The sequence below is a fragment of the Lonchura striata genome, chromosome 6 (assembly GCF_046129695.1).
Source record: "Lonchura striata isolate bLonStr1 chromosome 6, bLonStr1.mat, whole genome shotgun sequence".
NCBI classification, from domain to species: domain Eukaryota; kingdom Metazoa; phylum Chordata; class Aves; order Passeriformes; family Estrildidae; genus Lonchura; species Lonchura striata.
In genome coordinates, this window is record NC_134608.1 from 35,041,267 (window position 1) to 35,065,579 (window position 24,313).

Genomic DNA, 24,313 nt, shown 5'->3' on the forward strand with positions numbered 1-24,313 from the left:
GACCAAGAGATGAGGCTTTCCCGGTTTCAGATGGAAGACTTTGGCCAAACACTTAATTTTTGTGCGACTCAATACATAAACAAGATTGCAGGACAGATACAAGGATTGCCTTCGACTCCATGCCTTTCTTCGGGGCCGCGCCGAGTGTCCCAGCAGCGGCCGGGGTGGCGGGACGCGGGAGCTGAAGTTCCCCCGCGTCACCGCCAAAGGGCAGCCGGCTCGGCACCGGGGGAAAGCGGCGGCGGGGCCGGGCGAGGGCGGCGCGCCCGGGCCGCCCGCAGCGGGCGCTGCGGGGCCGGGGCCGGGACCGCCCCCGCCCGCCCGCCCGGCGCGGGCTCGGCGGAGGGTCGGGGGGCGGCAGGGGCCGGGGTGGCGCGGTGTGCCCGCGGCGCTCTGGTCGCGGCAGATTCGCCCCGGCCGCCGCCCTCGCCGCAGCCTGAGGGGCGCTGAGGAGAACGGGAGGTTTTCGGAAGAGGCGCACAGAGGAGCCCCGGGCTGACCGCCGGCCCCGCCCGCAGGCTCACGCCATGCTGCGGGCGCTTCCCCGTCTCTGAGGAGAGTCGAAGGGGCGTCAGGGGACGGCGGCGACGCGATTGCTAAGGTAATGGAAGTGGGCTGCTCCCTCTCGCCGTCTTTTTCCTGCTTATCCGCATCTGTGTGGCGAGTGGCTGTCACTCGGCTGTGCCCTGGCAGCGGGATCCCCGAGCCCCGGGCTGGGAGTTCGCTCTCGGTCGGTCGGTAGTAGTGGGCAGGTGCAAGGCGTGTGTTCTGCGTGCGTGTCTGTCTGCGGTGCCCGGCCGGGGAGAGCCCGGGCCGTGCCCCGGCCGTGCGCACCCCCGAGAGCACCGCGGCTGCGGTTCGCCCTCCCGCGGGGTCCCCAGGAAGGGGACCCGGCCTCGGGTCCCGGCGCAGGGGGTGCGTGGGCGCTGTGCGGCCGGTGCGGGGCGCGGCTCGGGGGACGCGGTGTCCCGGCAGGTATGAGGGCAGTGCAGGCGGAACCGGAGCTCGGTGGGGACACGGAACAAGTTGCGCTGCCCAGGAACCGCAGCACAAAACCTTCTTTTCGGGGAAGGACGAGGGGGAGCACGCGCTGGGGTACAGCTTGAAGGGGGAGCTGGTGCCCTGTGGGAAAACTTGGAAATTGTTTCGCTTCGGTAGTGTATTGCAATAATACACTTCCATCCGCCGACAAAGTGCGTTTGCGTGGAGGCAGATTGGTGTGTGAGTAAAGCTGCCAGGCACTCTCCTCCCAGAACCTTAATCTCCTGTGACACTGAAAGCATCTTCTTAGCCACTAGATGTGATGGCATAAATATAGGAGTGTGTTGCAGGGCCAGTAAGAAGCTTCAAGTGTTTTTTTTTTTTTTTTTTTTTTCCTGAGGAAGATGCTGATTTTTGTATAAATAACGGCACGCTGTCGCTTGTACGCTGCAGACGTAATAGCAGCCGAGGCTGCTGCTCCGAGGAGCTGACTACGCCTGTAGCTCTGAGCTTGGCGTCCCGTCTGCACCTCGCTGGGGCGGCCTAGGTAAGTCGGGGCTTCCTTCAGCTGACCTGTAAGGGACTGGCAGAACTGCATCCCAGTTGTAACCTGTGTGCTACATGATGCTTCCCTGAAATCAAAAATATGCATGATTTGCTTTTGACTGAATTTTATTTGCTGACTGCCAGTGTATAGGTATTGGAAAGCAGGAAAATCTGTCTTTGATCACTAAATTCATACTGTAAAACTCACCTTTGTGTTGGTGTGTTGCAGCAGATATTAGTGGTTTCCCACCCCAAAGAAAGCTACTTTTCCTCTTTGTTTCTGCAGAAAGGACTAATAGCTTGTAAGCTTGTAATGCCAGAGTTATTCTAATCTTGCAGACCAGAAGATCTAGGAATTGGTTTAGGAATTGTTTACTGTTGGGTTATGATCTATAATACTTTCTCACCAGCTGATTTGGAGCACTTTCACTATACTTCCTTGTGAATCTGCTTTAAAAAGAGGTCAGATGTTGAAGAGCAGTTATTGGCTTGGGGGCATATTGTTACAAGCACAGAATAATAGTGTTCATTGCTTGAACGTGTGTGTGAAATGCTAAAGAAGCTGTTTAGACTCAGCCAATATTGACTTTATTTTTAGATGAGCTGTTCCTTTTTCTAATGACCTGTATGATAGAACAATTGATGACAGCCATTCCAATTTCCTTCCTAACTGGCTACAAGTGTGATGGATTAGACAGCCCTTCTTTTTTCCATTCTGAATGGTATTAGAGGGAAAAACAGTGATTTGCTACACATCTTATACTGAGGTTTATGGTAATAGACGATTGCTGTTCACCTGATTTTTCTGTTTTGTTTTTTTTCTTTTCCCTTGCTTACCCTTCCCTTCTAAGAAAAGTTGCAGCAGGTTGCTGCATGGAGTAATTGTCAATGCTGCTTACCTTTGTTTCTCTCTGACAGTTCCTGTGGTGCAGGTAGTAAAAATACCTGTTTTAATCAATGATGCCCACGGATAAGATGAGAAGGTGTGTCCTCTTAAAGCAGCCGTTACCTCATTGCCAACTACTTACAAGGTGTTTCAGTGTCTAGCATGTAGTTCTGGTGAGCACACTGGTACGACAGAGGTGAGCAGAGCACTTTGCCTTTGTGGCAGTAACTCTGCATTTGGTAATGCTTCTGAGGCAGCTGAGGAAAGCTGAATGTATGGACAGGAAATGCTAGGCTTTGTTGTCCTCGTCCATTCGAGCAGGCAAGAAGGGGAGAAAAGAAGAGGGCAGTCCTGTCCCAGCAGACTGCAGCAAACTAACAGATGGCAGGGAAGAGAAGAACCTAATATATGTGGAGTAGCAGGAGGAGAAAATAGCTGCAGTGTGTCGTTTTAACACGGTGCGTTGGGATACTATGTTAGTCTGTGGTGAAACTTCGGGATCTTGCAGTGCCGTGACTCAGGCTTTGTAACAGACATACAAGGGTGCTGTGGAGTGATGATTTTTTTCTTTCCTTAGTAATGATATGAGTCTTCAGCTTTTCAAGAACAAGGGGTAATAAATGCAGGGGCTTTGGCTGGGGATATCTTTGATATCTAAATCAATCACTCCAGTTATACAGTAGCAGCAGAACAAGGGCAAACTGCTCTTCCCATGCCTAATGGTACAAGAGTACAGATTGCCCTTATGATGGGTTATTCTGTTGTTTGTGCTCATTACTGAAGCTTCAGTTTCTGGAAGCACACCTTGGGTCTGTAGAGGAGATATTGTAAAAACAAACAGGTCCCCTTCACTGAGCAGCCCTGGGCTATTTTAGGTAACAAATATTGCACTTAATTGTCAGAACTGAAGTGTTCCTGTTTCTGCCTGACACTCTTTTCATCATCTTAATGGTTGCATTATTATTTATGTCAATTCACACCATGGCATTGTAATTAGAAAGAAAACTTGGGTAGAATAAGAAAATGATGTTGACGATTAGGAAGGGTGTTTCTTCATGTCAGAATTTGAACTGCTGTCCCCAGTGTGGTGTAAGATAGCACTCTGCCTTGTGAAGTTACCAAGCAGCATGGTGGCCCTGTGCTATTACTGAAGGTGTAATAGTACATTTAACCCTGTTCATTTGCAGTTTAGTCTGCATGAGACAAGCTGACCATAGCTGTGCTGGCCAAGCACATTTCAGAAACTGTAGGTGGTGATGGTGGTTTTTTTCAGAAGCATTTGGTAAGTCACTTTGTTCTTGTGGAGTTACACATCTGACTTCCTCAGGCTACAAATTTCCTCTTTGCATCTTTGAACACTTAAATATAGTTGCAAATCTTAGTATTCTGAACTGAATTATTATGTTCCTATATCTCTAAAGCTATTTTCCCCCTGCAATTTATGTCTCCGTTATTTAACCTTCTATTCTTTTAACTTTCTGTCTGGTGACTGTGAGAGTAATGCTTGCATTTTGGTCATGGTGGATTTATGGGTGTTTAGAGGTGGCTAGAGTACTTTGAAAAATTTGGTGTATCTTTATATCTTTGAAAATATAACAATAGATGTATCATGGAGAATTCTAAATGGTTTGATTGCAACTTTCCCTCAATAGTGACATTTAAAGTTTATACTGGATGTAGTTAGTATATCCATAGCATTTACTTACTCTATATAAGTTTTACCATGAAAAGGCATTTTCATGATTTTAGTTAGTGTTTCCAGCATATTGTGGTGACTGAGGAATGAACTAATCTCTGTTGTTGTGCTCTATCTATGAAGAGTAGAAAGAAAGCATTTTTCTTGTTGGTTGTCAAGCTCTAGAAAGATTGTGGAGTCAAGAGAGACTGCTGCTACCCACTTACGTTGCATCAGATCTCATACTATTTTTTAACATCTCTGCAGCGGGTGGCAAAGAATGTGGAAAGAAGGAAAGAGAAGAAGATTAAAATTTCAGTGAGCAATAAGGTTCTGACACTCTGACATCCCAGGAGCTCTGCATTGTGGTGCTGGAATCAGCTGTGTCTTCCTAGACTCAGCAGCACAGGTACTGCCCTTTGCCTGCACAGGGGTGGTGGGCACCATGAGGCAGTGAGCAGGAATTAGTGCTGCAGTTTTGCAGGAATCTTCACTTACACATTATAAACATTATCCTGATGGTAAAGGACAATATTTCATGTTTTTCATTGTGCTCTTAGGCACGCTCTTAGGCACTGGCATCAGCAGTGAAAGGTTCACAGTGTAGTTAAAGATCCTCATGCTACAGGCCTACCATGCTATGAGGATGTGTGTTGAGCAAATGTTAAGTAATGGTTTGAAAGTCATGGTTTAGATGTCCAATTTATTGCTCTGTCATTTGTTCTGTGACTGTGGGAAGTCACTTAATTTCACTATGATTTAATTTATCACTTTGTAAAAGAAAATACTATTTGCTTGTGTCACAGATGAGCAACTAGTTTTAGATTGCATTCACCAGTGTAAGAGCCATCTGGCAGAGACATGTATTAGCTCAATTAAACTCACTGTCTTTAATAGGAATATTATACTAAGAGTTGCAGTAGTCAAGTATATTAGTATTTATAGTGTATATTGGTATTTGTAGCAGTCCAGATATGGCATTGGGAAGTTCAGGTTAAATGAACCACAGAGCTGTGATTTGTAGGCTTTGCTGAACTGTGTGGATGTGTGGTGTTCAGGCTTGAGCTAGCTAATTCAGGAGTGGCTTAAGTGCTTCTTACATTGCAATTACTGAAGTGATTTGTGTGTAATTTGCATCTGAAAAGGCTGTGTGCTGTTGTGATAAACAGCAGGGCAGTGAAATCATAGTATATTGCATCATGTCGTTGAAGTAGGTGGGATACAACCAGTTGTGTTCATTTGCACCAAGGGTATTTCATGGTGACACATCTTCAAGGACACCTGTGCTTTTGGGTAGCAAATTTCCTATTTTATTTGATTGCAAGGGTACTTGCAATTTTCCATCTCTTGAGAATGAAAACCAGCAAGAACTCTCAGCACTTTGGGGCATTTTAAATGAGACTATGCAGTTGCTGATCAATGCGGGGCTGGATTGCTTCTATGAACTTGCGTAAGATTGCTTGAAGAGAATTTCAGCAACCTCTGTTGGGAACAGGGAGTTTAGGTGGAGTAAACCTGAATTTGGAGTCTAACAAGCACTGAGGCCTATGTTTTATTTGTTTAGGTTTTTTTTTTTCAAATTTTAGTATTTTCTTATCAGTCTGTATTAGAGCATCCATTATTGTGTGTATCTTCTCATTCAGTTTTATATTTGAACCAATTTTCTTCAATTGTTTTCAGCTTACTGGATACAATGCAAAATACAAAGTACAGCCCATGCCCCAGAAATAGCTTACTGTACTTGCAATTAGTATTTCCTATGGTAAATAAAGGCAAGGCGCTTTCAGAGATGGTGTATTTGATTGACCAGCTTCAAAGAACAGGGTGCTCTTAGCACACCTTAACTGATCCAGTGGAAGGTTTATATTGGAGAATGGATTAGAAGTCACCGTTAAGCTCTGTATTATCAGTACAGTTGGCCATTTTCCACAGGGAATGATTCTGGCCAATAATTTGGCATTGTTGCAGAACAACAAAATACAGCTTCAGCTTTGTAACTGCTGCTCCTTGCAGGCTGATATTGCTGAATAATTACTGCTGTGGTTTGGGTTCACCAATACACATGAAGTTCAAATTTGAGCTATAGCTATCTCTTGGCATTTCCAAATTTATATAGCACTGACACTTGTTTTAGTAAAATATTCAGCATATACTTGCTATCACATTCTTTGTAGCTATCCTTGGTAACAGCATGTTGGCTCAGAGCCTCTCCAAGAGGCCTTGTGCTCACAGCAGTATTATTTTATTGGAAAGGAAATTGATTACCGATGAATGTTGCATTTTTTTTTCCTGAATTCTTTGGAAGAGAAGTGGATGTATTGGAAGCAGTTTCTTCCTGGTATAGAATAATTCTGGTCCATTAAAAGTAAATTTAGTATGTAAGTGCCCATTTTAACAATTGATTTCATAAAGGGAAAAAGTTGCCTAGTTAACCAGCAATTTGTATGTCAATATTCACTATCGTCCATCTCCATTCAATTTTTCCTTCTGGTTTTCTTGGGAAGTCAGGACCTAGTCAAAGTTAAATGCCAAAAATTACTTTATATTAACTTCCACCCCTATGTTTCCTGGATGCAACATCCAGATCCAGACAGTATTTTTAGAAAAGCTAGAAAAGCTAAGAACACGTGCAGATTTAGAAATATATAAAATCAAAATGGAGCGTATGGCAAGCTGGGGAAAGGGGAGGAAAGTAATCCACTTGTATGGCTTATCAAGAAGCAGTCTGATTACCTGCCAGGTGACTGAGGCGGATCACCAGTGGCTCACACAAATGGAACAACTGGAACTGTCCATCCTGAGTGTTGTCTGTTAGTGACAGCGTGAGCACTACCGCAGGTGTCTCAGAGAGACAATTGCTTAAGACCATGGATGAAGTAGGAGCCCCTACCTTGTGTAAGACGATGCATCCTGACTCTTGAGAGCAAGTGTTGATGGTGGAGAACTGTGTTCGCAAATTTGTGTCTGCTTAGGTTTGGAGCTCTACAAAAGGGAACCTGTGAGCAAACTAGCAATTAAGCGCTGTGTCTGATCAGAAGCCCAGAACTTGCTCCCTGCCCTAGTACTCTGTGGAAATGTAGACATACCTGTAGGATGTTTTGAGGCAAGTTTTCCACAGGAGAAGCACTTGGTTATGGAAGGGCACTGCTGTCTGTAAGAGTAGTAAAAATGGGAAATCCCAGTCTTCATCAAGATCCCGGTTTCCCTAAAAAGAAGAAAAAAGGAGTGTCCTGGAACTGGGTTCTCTCTTCCTGCTCTGTCAGAGTGAGGCAGAAAAATCTTGGCTTGTTCTCTAGCCTAGATGTGTGCCCATCCTTCATCCTGCCAGTTATAGACTGAGAAAAGTGTTGAGCTCCTGTGCTTCAGCCTGGAGCTCCCTGTGAGCTTGTGCCTTAGAAAGAGGAGGAATGGGGTCCTTTAGAGCCCTTGAATTCTCCCAGTGGGAACTAAACTGCTTTCCCACAAACAAAGAGGAATTTGTTTGGCAAAAAGTTTAACATTAAGTGCAGCTGCTGGAAGTGTTTATACTTTGTTCTTTAAAAAAGGCAACAAACTGAATATTGTTGATAGTACTGCAATGCTCACCACTTGCAAGGAGGGGCAGAAGGTCTGGGATGATCTTCTACTAGGAAACTATTTTCAGAGTAACTTCAGTTACAATTTGATGTCCAAAACAAAGGATTGAAGGATTTTTAGGTGGTTTGGGAGCTATACTTCACTGACTGAAAGCAGACTTCCCTCTCTGCCCCTCCGCTGCAGGGGAGCGGTGTCATGGTGTCCAGGGTGGAGCCAGACCTTTGCTCTGTCACTGTTGTCTGTGGCGTAGCTCCCTGTGTGTAGGACTTAGGTCTTCCTCATCAGGCTCAGGCGAGGACACACTTACAGAGTCTTGACCTGCTGGACATGGTGGTGATGTGCCATGTGGTAGCTCCAGTGTTTCCCAGAAAGGAACTGGTGAAGATGGTGGAGTTTTGATCTCAGCTCCAGTTTTCCTGGCTTTGGTCCATTCAGATGGGTGTTGTATCAGTTCCTCTTTGGAAAGTTATTTCTCTAATTTTGTGGGTTTACTTCTGAAGGAAAAGTAGAGGTGAACTGTGCGGTGTTTGGACTGAGCTACGCCACTTAAAAGCAGAGGAGATCCCAGGTAGAGCCTGGGGATCCACTGGCTAGTGTATTCACCTTGGTCAACAGGATCAGCTTAATGATAGGCTGTGTGTTGCCTTCCAGTATACACAACTTTCATGGCATGCCCAAGTCCTGCTTTAATGAAGTAATAATTAACCAGAAAAAGAATATGAACACAACTATTTCTTCCCAGTGCAATTTTAGAGAGACTTACATAATGGATGTGAAATATCAACTTAATATTAATGGAGATTAATTGAATTCAGTGTAAGTGATTTTTCCTTTTGTCTCTTCCTTCCTGTCACCTTAATAATGACCTGTTTGATCTAAATATTCTAGCAGATCACATAGAGATTTTTCCTATTAGGTAATTCTGAGTTCAGCAAGGCATATGGCTATATTATTTCTCAGGCATGTGAAAAGTCATGTAGTCTAGTTGTATTTCCCTAATTAGAAAAAAATGACCTAGTATTAATGACATAAAATTGTCATTTACTCTATGATTGTGTATTAAAGCACTAAATCTCTCATGGTTTGATATTAACACTATGTGTCAATTGCAAGCTACCCTTGAAATATATTAATTACATAGCATTAAGGTAATTTTCACATATTGTCACCCAAAATTATATTTCAGCTGAGCAGTCCTGATATATATCTCCATGGGAATTAATTTAGCTGATTCTGTTTTCTGTGATCCAGTTTTCCCCTATTTTAAAAAACTATCTTATCTCACATATGCTAGAAATGTTTTGCACTGCAAATTTTGGATATTAAGTTTACAATTTTTTTATTGCAATGCAGAATAGAAGCTGAAATGTGACCTTGTATTGGTATGTTAAATCCAGGTGATATTTTCAATAAATAGTTTTGCAGGATAATGTACTTCTTTCTTTCTCTATTATGTAAAAACCTCAGAGTCCATGAGACCTTCTAGGTGTGCTAATTTCTATGAAACACATGGGGTTTTCTGTCTGTAAGAGGTTTCTTACAGCAGTCTTGTTTCCAATGGTCTTTTCTGACAGCAATCAAGGTGTTTGAGAACACTAAAGAGAATCTTTTAATTTACTGTTCAGATGCTTTCACTGAATTTACACATACACAGGGATTAAATGCTGGATTAAAATGTAAAGGTAGTTTTCTTTGACATTTTCTAATTACAGTTCTGTATGAGAAACTTAAAAGGTAAACTAAAAAAAAATATTTTCTTGATTTTCAGAGCTTATTTTCAATTGGTTGTTCCACCTTAAAGTTCACTCATCCTTTCATGACATATGGGAGTCTTATCTCTTTGCAGCTTCTGGTTTTTGGGAGAGTGAGGAGCCTGATCAGATAAGAGCAAGAGATAGGACTCTTACTGTGATTCAGTGCATTTTGTCAGCAGCTGCCTGTATAATCCAGTGTGCTTATGTTTCTTAGGGGAAAAGCAGAAATGTTCTATAATAAAAAATAAAACATAAAAAGGAAAAAAAAATCAGTGAGAGGAGAATGTACCCTCTCTTTTTAGCATATTTTTGGTAATATTTTTCAAAGGCTTAATAGGCCGTCTTATCCATAAACAAGAAGTTAAAGACTGCTGATTTTGTCCTTGTGTGTGGCAGAGTGAGAGAATGGGTAGCACAAATGGTTTTCAATTTTTATCACTTTTGGTGCTGAGGAGTCCAGATTGCTGCAAGCATGGCTATTGTCAGAAAAACAGCTGTGGGAAAACAGCAGCTTTGAACATGAAAGTTGAAATTTAGAGACTATTTATTTTTTTGAAGACATCCATTTGGATTTTGATTGCTGGTGTATGGCTTCGGGCTGGGATGAGTTAGCCCTGATAATACAGCAAACTGCCCAGAGGAGGGAGGAGCTGACAGCGCTCTTTAAATAGTAATTGGTGAGGTTCTTAGCTGGAGGCTGTCTTAATTAAGCTAGAAGCTTATTAAAAAAAAAACAAAAAACAAACTACATAAAATCTTTGTTTTCACTCTTCTTAGCTAAGTGTAGCTGAAATTTCTTTATAAGGCTAAGCTGGATTCACTTCTGGCTGATACATGAAAAACACATGCTTAGAGAAAGATTTGGAGGGCAAACTCTGTTTTCATTCTGTGTAGTGTTTTGGGGTTGACTTCCTGCTTGCATCTGGAGTAGACTGGGCTGACAGAGAGGAAAAAATTGTGTAGTTTTTTTTTTTTTGTTTTGTTTTGTTTTTTTTCTTAGGAGAGGACTGTGCAAGTCAGAGGTAGACTTTTACATACAATTACATTAATTAAAGGTTGCAAATGCAGCATGTTAACATAGTAGTAGGGTAAAAAAAGCAGTACTTTGACCATGGACAGTCTCATTGTGTTTGCAGCAGGCAAACAAATCCTCTGGAGCAGGATATGGACATCCTGGTGGTCAAATCGTCCATGAGCCAGTAGTGCCCTTGTGACCAACCAAGTAGGACAGTGGCATCCTGAGCTGCATTAGGAAGAGCACTGCCAGCAGGTCGATGGAGGTGATTCTGCCCCTCTACTCAGCCCCAGTGAGGCCAAATCTGGAGTGCTGTGTCCAGTTATAGACTTCTCAGTACAAGAGAGATAGGGAGCTCCTGGAGTGGGTCCAGCAAAGGGCTATGAAGATGGAGGGGACTGGAGCATGTCTTTTGTGAGGAAAGGCTGAGAGAGCTGGGCCTGTTCAGCCTCAAGAAGAGACAACTGAGAGGACCTCATCAATGTATTTAAGTATCTGAAGGGAGGGTACCAAGAGGTTGGAGCTAGGCTCTTCTCTGGGGTGCCAAGGCAATGAGCAGAAACTGATGCATTGGAAGCTCCACCTGAACATGAGGAAGAACTTTACTGTGCAGGTGAGAGTGCACTGGAACAGTTGCCCACAGAGGGTGCAAAGTCTCTCTCACTGGAGATGAAAGCTGTCTGTACTCAATCCTGAGTAACGTGCCTCTAAAGCTGTCTGTACTCAGTCCTGAGTGATGTGCTCCCTATGTGAGCAGGAAGGTTGGACCATATGACCTCCAGTGGTCTTATCCAAAACACCAACCATTCTGTGGTTCTGAGCAGCTGTCCTGCATCACTGGGTGCTGAGCTCCATTCAACTCCCATATGTTAAAAAGCACAGGTGTACTAGAATCCATGGGACCCAGCATTGCTGTGCTTTCACCTTGAAGATCCAAGAACATGCCTGTCGTGTCACTGTTTTATTTTATCTCTAGTTTTTCTTTTTCTTGTAGAACATGAGTGAGAAAGATGTTTGTGCTTTTAAAAAGGGTATAAAGGAAAGGAAAGAAAACTTGGACAATGGTCAGAGTCCTCATAGTTCCTCAGGGACCCTGTCTTGGTCTGCTAAGGCTCATCACAGCAACAGCAGCAGTGCCTGGGCTGTGTGGAGGGAGTCTCCACACTTGTCTCTGCTTCACACTGCACCTCAGTCCTGCCTTGTCCCCAGCCTTGTTCTCTGAGATGTTCATCCTGCCGTCACTCTTGCAAAGGGGGCCCTGCTCCTGCTTTTTCTGACTGAAATCCAGCAGCAGATGCTGGGCACTTGTGAGAATCACTTTTGCAAAGTTCTGCCTTCCAACCACAGACTGGTTCACTTGTATTGATTACCTTATCTACATGTTAGGCTTATGTAGATCTTCAAAGTTAATGGCTCCCTCAATGTCACTGTGAACAGCAGGCCAGCTACTACTGCATATTGTACATGATGTTATCATCTTGTACTGGAGTAGATGAAAAGCTTCAAGAAGTGCTGTGGGGGAAAATATGGAAGTACTAGAAAAGATCAAGTGAGCTGACAGTATAACAAGAACAACAGAATTTGTAAATGTGGACAATCAAAGTGAATAATGCAATGAGTGAAATACAGCTAAGCAATACTGCAGAGGGCTTTTTGGTTAGAAATTGTCATTTTGTTCTTTTAAGAGCATTTCTGAATTGAAAGTTATTTGTAATTGTTGTCTTTTAAAGCATACATATAAAATCTCACATAATGTAAGTGGTGAATGTGGTCTTTATATACTGCAGGTGAAGCTGAAACTTGTGTGACTTGACATATGCTTTCAACTCTGCTTTGTAATTGCCTTCAGAAAGTTACATAAAATCTCAACCCAGTTCCTGCTCCATTCAACTGAGTGATGATAACCTAGAGCCTAATTCTTTAGTGCCTTGAAATCACAACCAAGAAGTATTGTGAAAATGCACATTTGTGTAAATAATTTCAAGTCCTATAATTTCAAAATGCTTTATCCTTCATCATTTGTACTGTTTAATTGTTTTTGCATCTAATAACTTTGCTCAGAGAATTTAATTCATTTCCTGTTTAGCTCACAACCTGGCACAATAGTGTAGTGTTTGGGCTTCTAGGAAGACATGAGGTTTAATAAAGGTTAAAATAAATTTATGTTCTTTAAATACAAAATAGTATCTGTAATATATATAATAGTGTAAATATAAAATTGGTCTGAACATGCCTTTAAAGGGTGATCTATATATATTGTCTAACTCAACCTTGAACTGTGTTACTGAATTTCCAAATTGGTCTATGCATGTACATATGCATTTGTGTCCACTTGTGTGTGTGCATGCATACCTTATAGAAGAAGAAGATGAATGACTCTGGATTGATGTAGATTATTTAAGCTTGGTTTCTTTTAGGTTTTCCTAAAGGGGGTATGTCAGGTGCTTCTGGCTCTAGTGATGGATGCCATGTTACCACAGTGGACTTTTCACTGCTGAGAACGGACAGAGCTGGGATATAGTCTGAGCTTGTCTGATTCTAGGCTCTTGACTTGTCCTTGGGAGCTGATAACTGACAGCTAGAATGGCTCAGGAATGTATTAAACATATAATAGTATGCTATGTATGTATATTATATGCTGGGGCACATTGCTGCCTGTGGCAATGTGAAAGGAGGTAAAGGAAGGAGTATTTCTTTAAATAAGGGAGACAGTTTAATGGTGAACTGTGTTTTAGAAATTAATGCATAGGTTATGCTCATGTGGACATAGATTTTGGTTTTTTTTTGTTCTCAGTTTTTAATGAAATACGTTGAGATTGGATATTTCAGTACTTTCAATGTTAAAGAAATTGAACTTGTCAGACAGTTTTAATGCCAATGTCTGTACAAAGCAATGTTACTTTTTAGGTTAGGAAAGGTCACCACACAGCTCCACAGCAACCTCTAATTTAAATGCTACTTGTCAAATGTGCTGGTGGAAGAAAAACTTAAAATATAGAATATAGCATTTGACTCTGTACCAGGTCCTTTTTTTTTTTTTTTTTTTTTAATAATTCTGTTGCCTCAAGGCTGGCATGACCTGGAGGAGATGAGGCAGCAGTTCCAGTTCTGTGCTTCTAGAAGATAAGGAATATTATTTATGGTTGTCTGCCTATATTCTATTGCCTCTTCCTGGCTGTGTCAGGAGAAGAGGTGAGGGAAGCTGTTTACTCTGAGCAAGCAGCTATGCCTCCCTGGTTCTTGGCTGCTGCTCTGGGGCTGTGGAGAGCTGGAAGGGGCTTGGAGTGTCTGCAGGCAAGAACTGTCAGTGTGCCTTACAGTCTCCTGTACCTGCCGTTACAGTGGGGTTTCACTCTGCCACACAGCAAGGCGCCTTGGCTTTTTCTTTGTAGGTACCTCAAAGCTTCTAGAACAGTCAAACTTCTAGAACAGTGCTATATAGTGAGGAAGTGTATGAGGTATAAATTGGATATTCTTCTATTGAATAAGGGTTTATGATAAAACTTCAGAGCTTTGGGAGAAATGTGTGTGTGTGATGACCCAAACCATAGCTGCGTGTCACTTGGTGGTCCTTGTTCTTGGGGTGTTATCCCATAAACCAGTCAATTCTGACACAGTTTGATAAAATCCTGCATGGGGTGAAGACAGGAGTGTGATTCCCTCTGCAGCATCCTTGTATGTCTGCCTGGGAGGCAGTTGCATGTCCTTACCATGTTCCATTGCAGCCTGGAGTGATGCTGACTTTTGCTCCTGTCCTTGCAGTCTGAGCGACGAGAGGCAAACATGGCCCAAGCACCCACTGATCCGAGTAGTGCAGAAACTGCTGACCCAGAGGAGAGTTCTCCAAACATGATAGTCTACAGAAAGGTAAGGATTTGAACCTGTGGCAAAAATCCCATTTCTATGTGGTTGATTCATGAAAGAATCCCATGCCTCTTTTGAAGTCAGAGTTATATTTGACTGCTAGGATGCATAGCTGAAGGAGTTTTCAGGAAAGTAAGTGTTTCAAACTATACCATTTGAGAGCTTGGAAGCTGATGACAAGCTAATAACTTGAAATTTGTAACTTTCTGTCATATGTCTTTAGGTAATTGTTCAAGTTTGCCTCAGCTGGCTAAAATAAGTGTAGATATCTTCCAAGTTTTATCATACTAAGCACATAGCAGCCTCCATACAGCAGTCTTTTGGTACTTTTTGTCCTGTATTTATACTGTGTTTCTTGTGTAATTAGCAGTTTGATTCTTTATAGGTCATTTTTCTTACTTCCCATGCCTTGCTTAAATTAAAAAAAGAGCTAGGGAAAGTGCTAGGGAAAAATGAATTAGACAACGGGGAAATAACAGCAATGTATGATGTTAAAGAGCATTCTTTCACCATGATAAAATGTCTTATTCTGAAGTACTTTGGAGGTAGCATAAAAGATGAAGGAAAGCTATCTATTGACCCAGTTGCAAAGGCATTTTTTTATTTTGAGGTAGTTGTATCCTACATCTTTAGTATTTTTGAAGCTTAATGAAATAATGTAAATACATTTTATTTAGCCTGCAAAATATTTCTTATGCAGTATGCAGAAGTGCAGTATGGTTCTGAAAGAAATTTCTTCCATAGCTTAAATAAGCTACCATTCTGTTAAGAGCTACAGTGGTAGCTCAGATCAAGTTGCCTTGTGTAGTATGATCCTGGCTAAAATTAATGAAATGTGTTGAAGGTACATGGTTATGTTTTCTGCTTGCTTGACTGCAATCTTGATGACTTTCATATGCCGAGAAAATAATTTAGGTTTTGTATGTAGCATGAGTTGTTTAAAGTGTTACTTTTTGATATCCATAATTTTGGTTTAGTTGTTGTGTATTTGGTTTGGAATCTGGAATTGTTAACATGGTAAAAATTTCTGGGTAATGTGTAGGCTTGTTTGTTTTGAATGTGTTATGAACACACTTTGGCTGCTAATTTGGAAGTAGCAGTAGTTGGTTAGTCAGATTATTTTTTTCCAACCTGTTTGCTGGGAAGTCCAACACCCCAGTAGGCTGAAGTAGATACAGGGTGTGAAGGAAATGTCTGCTTGCATGATCTAGAGTTAGGGCATTCAATCTGTGAGTCTGTAGAGTATCCACTTACTTGCTCTTGAAAACATTATTTGTGTGCCTCACTTTCTATTCATTTCACAGCATTTCCACTTTAGGATTTCTCCATTTCTTTGCCTTTCAATATTTCCTTATTGTCATGTAGAATAGAGGTTGTGAGTTCTGTGGTATTAATGGGGAATCTACTCATATTATTTGATACATCTCTTATTACTGCTTTTCCTCTGATGTCAGTAATACCAGCCTTTCATAATACACCTGTCAAAATACATAGCTGTCTGTTAGAATAGCATGCCCCATGCTTTGTGCAGTAATGCAGTATTCTGTATTGTCAATTTTAAGCTAACATGCCTGTCAGGTTTTTTTTTGCTGAGTGTTTCCATTGCTTTGTGACAAAAAAATGTGGATATTACCTATTTTTCAGAGTAAATTTTCATTGGTGATTGACTTTCTAAATGTAATTTACATTATTTTAGGTATTGGTTCTAATATTAGTAGTTGGTGCTATTTGATATTTTAATAATAGTTTGATATTAATGAAATATATTACACATCAATTTTATGTTCCTTAGTGTTGAAAAATCATATGCAAAATATGAGACAGGACTATTATTCTTTTGATTATCTGTCCTCTCTCCAAATGAATGTTTAGCTCTTCATCTCTCATTTGCTTTCAAATGGCTTGATTGCCAGTAATGAATGAGAAAAACACTGCACTGGACTCTCTGAAATATTGAACACAATCTGCCAGAATACCCTACAGTTCAGGGTTGGTACTGTGTCACAGTAGAATCCCAAGTGATCCCAAGGTGCAATTGTTGATCCCCCTTAGGAAGAATAAATAAGAATGGTCTTTAACAGGGGAACCACAGTAAATCCTGCTCTGAGTGTGTACTGTCTTGTTGCTTATCATAACTGTCATGTTTGAGGGTTTTTGGGATAGAAAGCCCTGCAAGTAGAACCTCAAATTGTTAATAGTTTCTTTAATACTTGGTTTACTGAGAGTCTCTGGGGTCTGTTTGAAATTCATGTGCCAACAGCTTTGTTGTAGCCTGGTTTTCTTTTAGTCGCTAATGAAAGGTAGACACATTTAGAGGGCAAACCAGATCTTAGGTGGTATTGAGTGTCCCTGTGGAGCAACCTCTCTCTATTTTGTTTATGGAGGAAAGCCTGAAACAGGCTCTTTCTTTAGGTAGGTAAAACTAAGTGGGATGGGTTTTGGCCATGCAGAACAAAATAAACTAATTTATTTTGGCTCCAGTTACTTTACGATATTCTCTATGGACTCCTGCAAGCAAATGAATTCTAACTGCTTTGATTGCTACAGCAGATGGTCTCAATGAGACAAGTCTTATTTTCTTCTACTTCCAGTGTTAACCTTTCAGGGGTTGATATTTATCAATTCGTAAAGGACGTTATTTTTTTAATCCAAGATACTCAATGTTGCTCCACTGTTTTGGATAACACCTGTGTATGAATTGAGTAGTGCAGATGCATTTGTTACAGTAATCAGTGTTTAGGGTACGATTTGCCTCACCTTACCCTTGTTAAGATGAACTGTAGCCCATCTACATGAACTGTATTGACCAGGTCTCCAGTGGCAATCATGGGTACCTAGCTGTCAGGTACTTGCATCATAGGAGAGACATTTATAATTAAGCAAGCTGCATTCCACTCTTGTGGAATTGTGTGTCCTCTCGTCTCTCTGTGCATCTCAGTGCTGAGCCCTGGGCTCTCACAGGGCTGCAGGTGGTGCTGCAGGAAGGGTGGGCTGTTATTTATCTGCGTGGCACAGTGGTACCCAATGGAGGTGTAAGGGTGCTGCAGACACTGCATTGCCATTTAAGTACTCTGCGAGTACACTAAATCTGGCCACATCTGGAGAAGATGCCGATGTATTTTTTGATGGAATTACTACTGGAAGAGAGATACACAGTGCTTAAAAAAACTGTTTGGAATGCACTACCCTACTTTGCATGGGAGCAGGGAGTGACATCCCCATCCTCACTTCAGTCTGCGAGCATTGTGTGGGTGTTACAGTGAGCTCATGAGCACTCTATTTCCCCTTCCCTGGGACCCTGTGACTCTGATCAAGATAACCCTGGACCCCTCCTTCCTGCCCCAATGGGGTTGGCGGAGAGCCAGAGAAGCCCACCCTGTCCAAAGTCTGTACAGACCCCTGACATTTCCTGTTCATCCTCTTTTGCCCCGCTCTCCACATGGACATCACAAAATAAAGAGAGCTGAACCAACATATATTGCGGTAAGAGTCTCTTTTGGAAATCTTTGCCATCTCCTGATATTCCTCCCCGCATAGCCTAGGACCTCTGAGCTAGCCTAATATTTAGGGGGCTGTGCAAGGTGGGGGAACGACATGTGGGTACTGCAGCATGGAAGGAAAAAGCCACAATAAAAGCCAGGAGAGGAGAAGAACCTCTACTAGCAAATAGTAACAAAAATATAAATTGATTTTAAATGCTGGTCACATTCCCTTGAAATCCAGCCACCTTTGATTAATCTTTCTTGCACATGCTGGTGACTGTGTTTCATGGGCCCTTTCGCTCATTGTTACAATAATCCACGTCTGAAAATTCCTCGTCTGCAGACAGTATTGAAAGACAAATGGTTCATGGACACCTTCTGACACCAGACCTATTAAGTGACCTATTATCAAAATAATTTGGCAAATCAAATTTTCTTACATAAAGGATGGTGGAAATTTTTCATGTCACTGTGAAAAAAAAATCACAATATTTGGAGCTTGACTAAATAAGAACTGAAAATACCAATAAGGAGGAGTACCTGGGGAATATAACAAGAAGGATGGAAAACACAGAAATTAAAATCTAAATTGGATAACAAGGTGTACTTGTTTCTGAGAGAGATCTCCTATGACAGGGAAGAGTTTGCAAACTGTGCTGTTTAGAGAGTTTTAGAACCAGTGGAGCATGTATGTTCTGAAGGATATCACAGTATACTGTCAAAGAAATTATCTGCATTATTTGATGGTAGATTTCCATTTCTGCTTATTTTTTGCCAAACATATCCTCTATATCTGCTTGCTAATGTTGGCACTTACTGAGTTAAATTTTGAATTTTTATGGTTACTCATGGTAAATCTTTTGAACAAGCAGGAAAATATAATTTCCAAAGGCAATTACTGCTCTCAGGAATGTAACACAAACTTGCAGCTGCCACAAGATGCTTTCAGAAAAATCTGAGTTGTTTGCTACCTTCAATACTTGGCAGCCTTCATGTCTTTTTAAATGCTGATTTGAGATCTGAATTGAGGGGGAAAAAAATGCAACCAAAAGGAAAGCAGCCTTACATTTGCAGATTTTCTCCAGGCAAATTCCAGCGTTCCAGCCATGTCAAGTAGCAGGAGTGTTGCTGTCAGACCTGGCCGATTGGGCAGGAAATGAGAGAACAAGCAGTTGTAAAGACAGGCTTATGCATCCAAAAAATGTATGGACCATGAAACAGAAGGATGAGGGAAGAGACTCTTGTTAAATTAACTGTTCACATTAAAAAATATAGTACTGGTATTTTGAGCTAGTCAGAAAACTGCAGAGACTGTAATTCAATTGCTATTAAGTTGTGCTATGAAAAACCATCTCAACAGGACACTGTCCAAGCAACCAAAAGCAAATGAGCCTCGTTAAGGTATAGTCCAAATGATGACTTTTTGTAAAGAAAGCAAATACTGAGGCATTTTAAAGTGAGATGGATTTCATGCATACAACTTATTTTTTATCAAAAGAAAGCAGTCTGCATCATTTTTTGAGGCTTCCTAACTCCTTTGAGATTTCATGCTGTTTTTCTGAGAGATAGCAGAGCTTAAAATGTATTTTAACTGTTGAATACTTTTGACATTTTTTTTATTTGAGTCTCTTGAGTTATATTTCAGGATTCTGCTACATGTAAAGGCTTTCTGAACCTTATTTCTATACATGAAATCTGAGTTTTTCACACAGTTGCTTCTGTTTTGTAGCTGGTTCTTTAACATAAAACTGTAAATTGATGATGATAAGGCATGAGTTGATAACACTGCAGACCTCCAGACTTCAAATTTTACCCAAGGATTTTTTTGTACTGTCATTAGAGATTACTTTATGGCATTTTAAGTCATCTTACTCTCAACATTTCCTGATTTATTTTTATTTTTTTTTCACTCTGTTTCCAGACTAAAAGCAGTAAGCCAAAATTAAACTAGGACTGAATTTGAGAGTTATGTACTGAGGCTTCAGGAACTGAAATAGGCACAATTTTGGATAAATAATCTCCAAACTAGCATTGTTACTGCTGGAAAGTAAATTTAAACCTAGTCTTGTTACCAAAATGTGTTGACACACAGGTTAGGCAGTGGAGGACCTTTGACTCTGCACTTCTGTATTGCACTTTGACAAGGAGGTTTCAGGTAATTTATCACTGCAAATACTCATGTGCCTTGCTTGTAAACAGGAGCTGGCCTATTCTTGAAACCTTGCTAGTTTCTCCATTCAGCTGATTTATTGTGTCAACAACTTTGACTGCATAAGGTGTTGCACAGAGAGGGAGAAATGCCTGGTTAAATTGTGGTTGTAATTATGACAGAGCTGACTGATTTTTATTTAGGGGATTCTTTCTTGTCATTTCCTATAACAGGGGTAGCATTCACTAATTCTCCTTTCCATACCTCATACAGTAAAATCCTGGGAATAGTAATCACAGTAGGGGCATTAAATCTAGTTTTACAGAGAGAGAGGCTGTACAGTGGGGGACAGAGGTGGGAATGGCTGTGTTCAACAAACCTGTCAGGTAGGAGCAGCACAGAGTCCAGAGTATAGTGGTAAGTCATAGGAAGTCATAGTCCAGTTATGAGCAATAGCAATGAAAATCACAAATCCCAGAGTGTCTTGGAGAAGTATTTTCAGGGCAGGCATAGGTGTCAGCAGTATTATGTAAAAGGCCAGTGACAATGACCTCTTCTAGGTCATGGTATATTCTTCCCTTTTTGTCATCTCCTGTCTTCAGAAAACATGGCCTGGTTGCACAGCATGGACTAGAAACAAGTGTTTAACTGAGCAAAAGCTAGTACTGGTGTGCACACAAATTTTGATAAATTTGTGATGGATATCAGCAATTTTGGTGTTAGAGAGTGGTTCCTAATTCTTAGAAAAGTGAAGTTTGGAGAAGTCACTGTAGAGAGTAGTGAGGCCCAGGAAGTCATATGTCTTTACATACCATAGCTGTAGGCATCTTTGTGTGTATGACATGGTATTTTGCAAAAGTGGAGGAGACACAGTGAGCCAAGAAGTCTCTCTAGCTGTATGTATACCTTCTTCAGATTACATTGAGTAGGTAATAATATTTAAAATACCCCCTAAATATGTGTGTGTATTTATATATTGAATACCTTCAAACACCCTTTATTCATGCAATAGCAAACAAATTGTACTGCTGAAGTGTGACACGTGTCAGTGTCCTTGAACAAAGGCCTTGCTACTGACCTTGACTCTAGCTGTCCGGGAAGCCTTGTGGTAAAGCTGGGGTCTGCGGGTTTGATTTCCGCATCAGTTAGATGATATGAATGATTAATGATCAAAGGCATTAGTGTAAAATTGCAAGCAGCTGGTTCCCAGAGGACTTCAGAAGCTGACTTGCATTGTTGCATAGATACAAATAAGGCTGTCATACCAGTGGCAGAAACATGTTTTTAGAGTCAGATAGAGGTCATTCACCTGGAAGAAGGATTCTTGGATACTTTGTGGTTTGTTTCCTTGCAGTAATAGGTAAGATTTACTTGAGATTAGAGATTTGGATTAGTAGGCAGTGTGCAAAGTTACAGATAGGTAAATATGTGTAATGTGTATGTAGGCAAAGCCTCAAATAACTATTTTTGTGTTTGTGTTTTTAGGTATATAAATGCATGCACATATATGCAGACATGTATTTACGTGCTTAAAAGTCATGAGACAGAACAAATATCCCTTGTTTTACCCTGGCTTTATGATATAGCCTAATATGCACAATATAGGAGATATGTTAAAATGTTATATGTAGATATGTGTATGATGCCCTTTCTGATATATCTAATGTGCCTTAAGTTTTTCTATTCAAATAATGCATGCATGTGTTCATTGGTTTACATTTCACACATAGCCTTAGTGCAAGTGTAAAGCTCTCCTGAGCTCTTGTGTATTGTATACCTCTTTGTAGTTAGAGGTTTTGGTGATAAACATATAACTTTGTTTTTCCTCTTCATATTTCCCTAACAGTTGCCTTATTTAAACTTCTTTAATTTTCTTCCCTCTCCGTCTCATAATTTCTCTGTTCCTGTTTGTGACTGAAACAAACTGTCTCTTGCACCTATAAAAGTCTAATTACATTGATCTATTACTTTAACTGTTCTCAGAGGCAGAAAAAAGATGAGCCAGGACCAATAGCTATGACAACTTCAAAGTATATTTTTAGCAAAGCAACTAGTGCAAATATAGACTACAGAGATAAAAAGGGAAGGTTCAGCTAGAGGGTAAGGTTATGCTATTCTAGCTGTAGCACTTAGTGCCTTGCATTTTTGGAAATGGTTCTCTTTTATTCTCCTAGCATTTTTCTCATACCATTTGCTTTGTGTTTGTTGTCAGGATTTTAAGTTATGGCCTTCAAGTATTTGCACTATTTGATGATTTACTTTTGCATGTTGTTTTGGGCAAAATGCTGAATATGAGCATTTTCTTTCTGCTTAAATGTTATTTTAGCCATGGGCTTGTTTTGTTTACTAGAAACAAACCAAAATGAAATGGTGAAGCAGAATGGAGCTGCCAGCCTGACTTATTCCAGGAGGCAACTTCTGGCCATTTCAGACGCAATCTTGAACATTAATATTAAGACAAAATAATTTGGATGGAATTAAATGAAACTGTTTATTTGTTTTGTTATAGAGCTTCAAGTAAACCCTTATTCTATCCTGATTAATAAAATATCACTTCAGAGGATTATGAACTTATTTCAAAAGGCTCTGCAATAAGTTTGAGTGGGAAGATTCAGTTCAATAAATAGAATTACATGGGTGGGACCCATGAAAATATGCAAATAAGGTTCCATTAAACTCATATTTTGCATCCTAAGACATTTTGAAGCCTGTTTCTCTTTTTTCATGAGAAGCTGTTTTGCCACATTCAAGGGGCAGCAATTACTTCTATTCTTTTTGCTTTATCACTGCTGCTGTTGTGTTGTATCTTATTTTTCTTTGTCTCTCCAAAGTTAACTGAAATGAAGAAAGTGGAAAGTAACCAGTTAACCAGACACTGAAGTGCACAGATCTGCTTAACAAATAATTGCATTCTGATTCTTGAGTATATTCAATATTTTAGTTCAAAGGCTACTATTTTTTTTCAGGTGTGGAGGGAGGGCAAAAGTGTTAATTTAAATTACATGTCACCTCTCTGTACTTTACTTTCCTTAAGTATTAATGGTGCTCATTAATATTGCCTTGCATTAAAGTGTTTGGAAATTATACTTTGGACCAATAATTAAGTGCCTTTGAAGGTAAAGTGAAACATACTTGTGGCATATACAAGAAGAAATTACAAGATATTTTAGTAGTTTAATTGGGAGTGGAGTAAGCGGAATAGGTAGGAAGAGAACTTAATCAAGGAACACATTAATGAACTCATCAGATCTATTTCTTGTTTGAGAGAGAAAACACATCAGGTGCAATTTCATTCATACTTCCGTTTTGTGAAAACATGGTTCTGTGAGATAGAGGTCAAATAAATGTTTCTGTTATGTTTTTAAGCTCTAGATGGAAATTATTTTGTGTACCAGTCTTCTCAGAGTTTAGTCCTGGAGGTGTCACTTCTGTTCTCTACCATGTCATTTTTTTATGAAAATAGCTGTGCTGGCCATTGCATATTAAGAATTTTCTGTTGGATCTCTTACCATTCCACGTTCTTTCCTTATGTCTTGCATTAGTTGGAAGTTTTAGCATGGAGACCAGAGCTGGAGGGCTGTGGAGATTGGTTACCTCTATTTGCAGGCACAATTTTCCTCTGCTTGTTGGCATGACTGGCAGCAGGAGCTGTTTTGGTGTGATGCCCCAAATAAAGGGAATATTTCATTCACTGGTGCTATAATTAGATGTCTTTCTCCATCAGTAAATCCACCCAATTTTGTTAAACATTACTTGTAGCTACGTATGAATTAACTCTTTAGGTAACTTGGGCAAAATGTCACAAAACCCTGGGCACACTGGGTTCTTGTCACTTTCACTGTCCCCTCTGGGCTCTTAATAGTAAAATTAACTGGAGTGCTGTTTATTATACTTTTTCTATGTGTAGAAAAGCAGAGCTACAATAATGGCACTACTGTTGTCTGCTTGTATGTCAAAGATAGTCCAACCATTGGCTTATATCTGGAAAGTTATGTGTGGAAAAACAGTGATTAAACCCACATTTTTTAACTAACACGAAGCCATCTGTTTGGAAACAGGGAGCCCAAGTGCTTTTTATCTTGGTCCTCTTAGCAGGAAAGAAGATGATCTACTTTGGTAATGATTTTTTAAAGTATTTTTTACTGGAAAGCACTTCAAACATGTTGAGTTATAAGTTTTCTGCTTGCAAGAATGAAACCTCCACTTTCAACAATGAAAATGGTGTTTAAGTCATTCACAGTGTACTTAGCATCAATGGTGCTGTTTTCCCACTCAAGAGGTATCTTAGGGAGAATAGGCTACCTTTAACCCAAACCTGCATAAAATTGTGACAGACTAAACTTTTGTGGGATGACCTGTGCTCTGGTTTTGCCTTTGTTGTTTTT

The 24,313-nt window shown here is 40.6% G+C and overlaps 1 protein-coding gene across 2 annotated transcripts in view; it reads left to right on the forward strand.

Annotated features, from left to right (window-relative positions):
* Positions 1-353: 353 nt before the first annotated feature.
* RGS6 (regulator of G protein signaling 6) overlaps positions 354-24,313 on the forward strand; it is a 253,427-nt gene continuing 229,467 nt past the window's right edge. The window contains exons 1-3 of one of the 2 annotated variants that reach the window (XM_031505010.2): positions 716-975; positions 1,386-1,528; positions 14,196-14,300. In XM_031505010.2, coding sequence (XP_031360870.1) covers positions 14,217-14,300 — 84 coding nt within the window. In that variant the 5' untranslated portion in view covers positions 716-975; positions 1,386-1,528; positions 14,196-14,216. Of the gene's footprint in view, positions 602-715; positions 976-1,385; positions 1,529-14,195; positions 14,301-24,313 lie in introns of those variants that run through there. The other variant, XM_031505011.2, reaches the window with a different exon arrangement.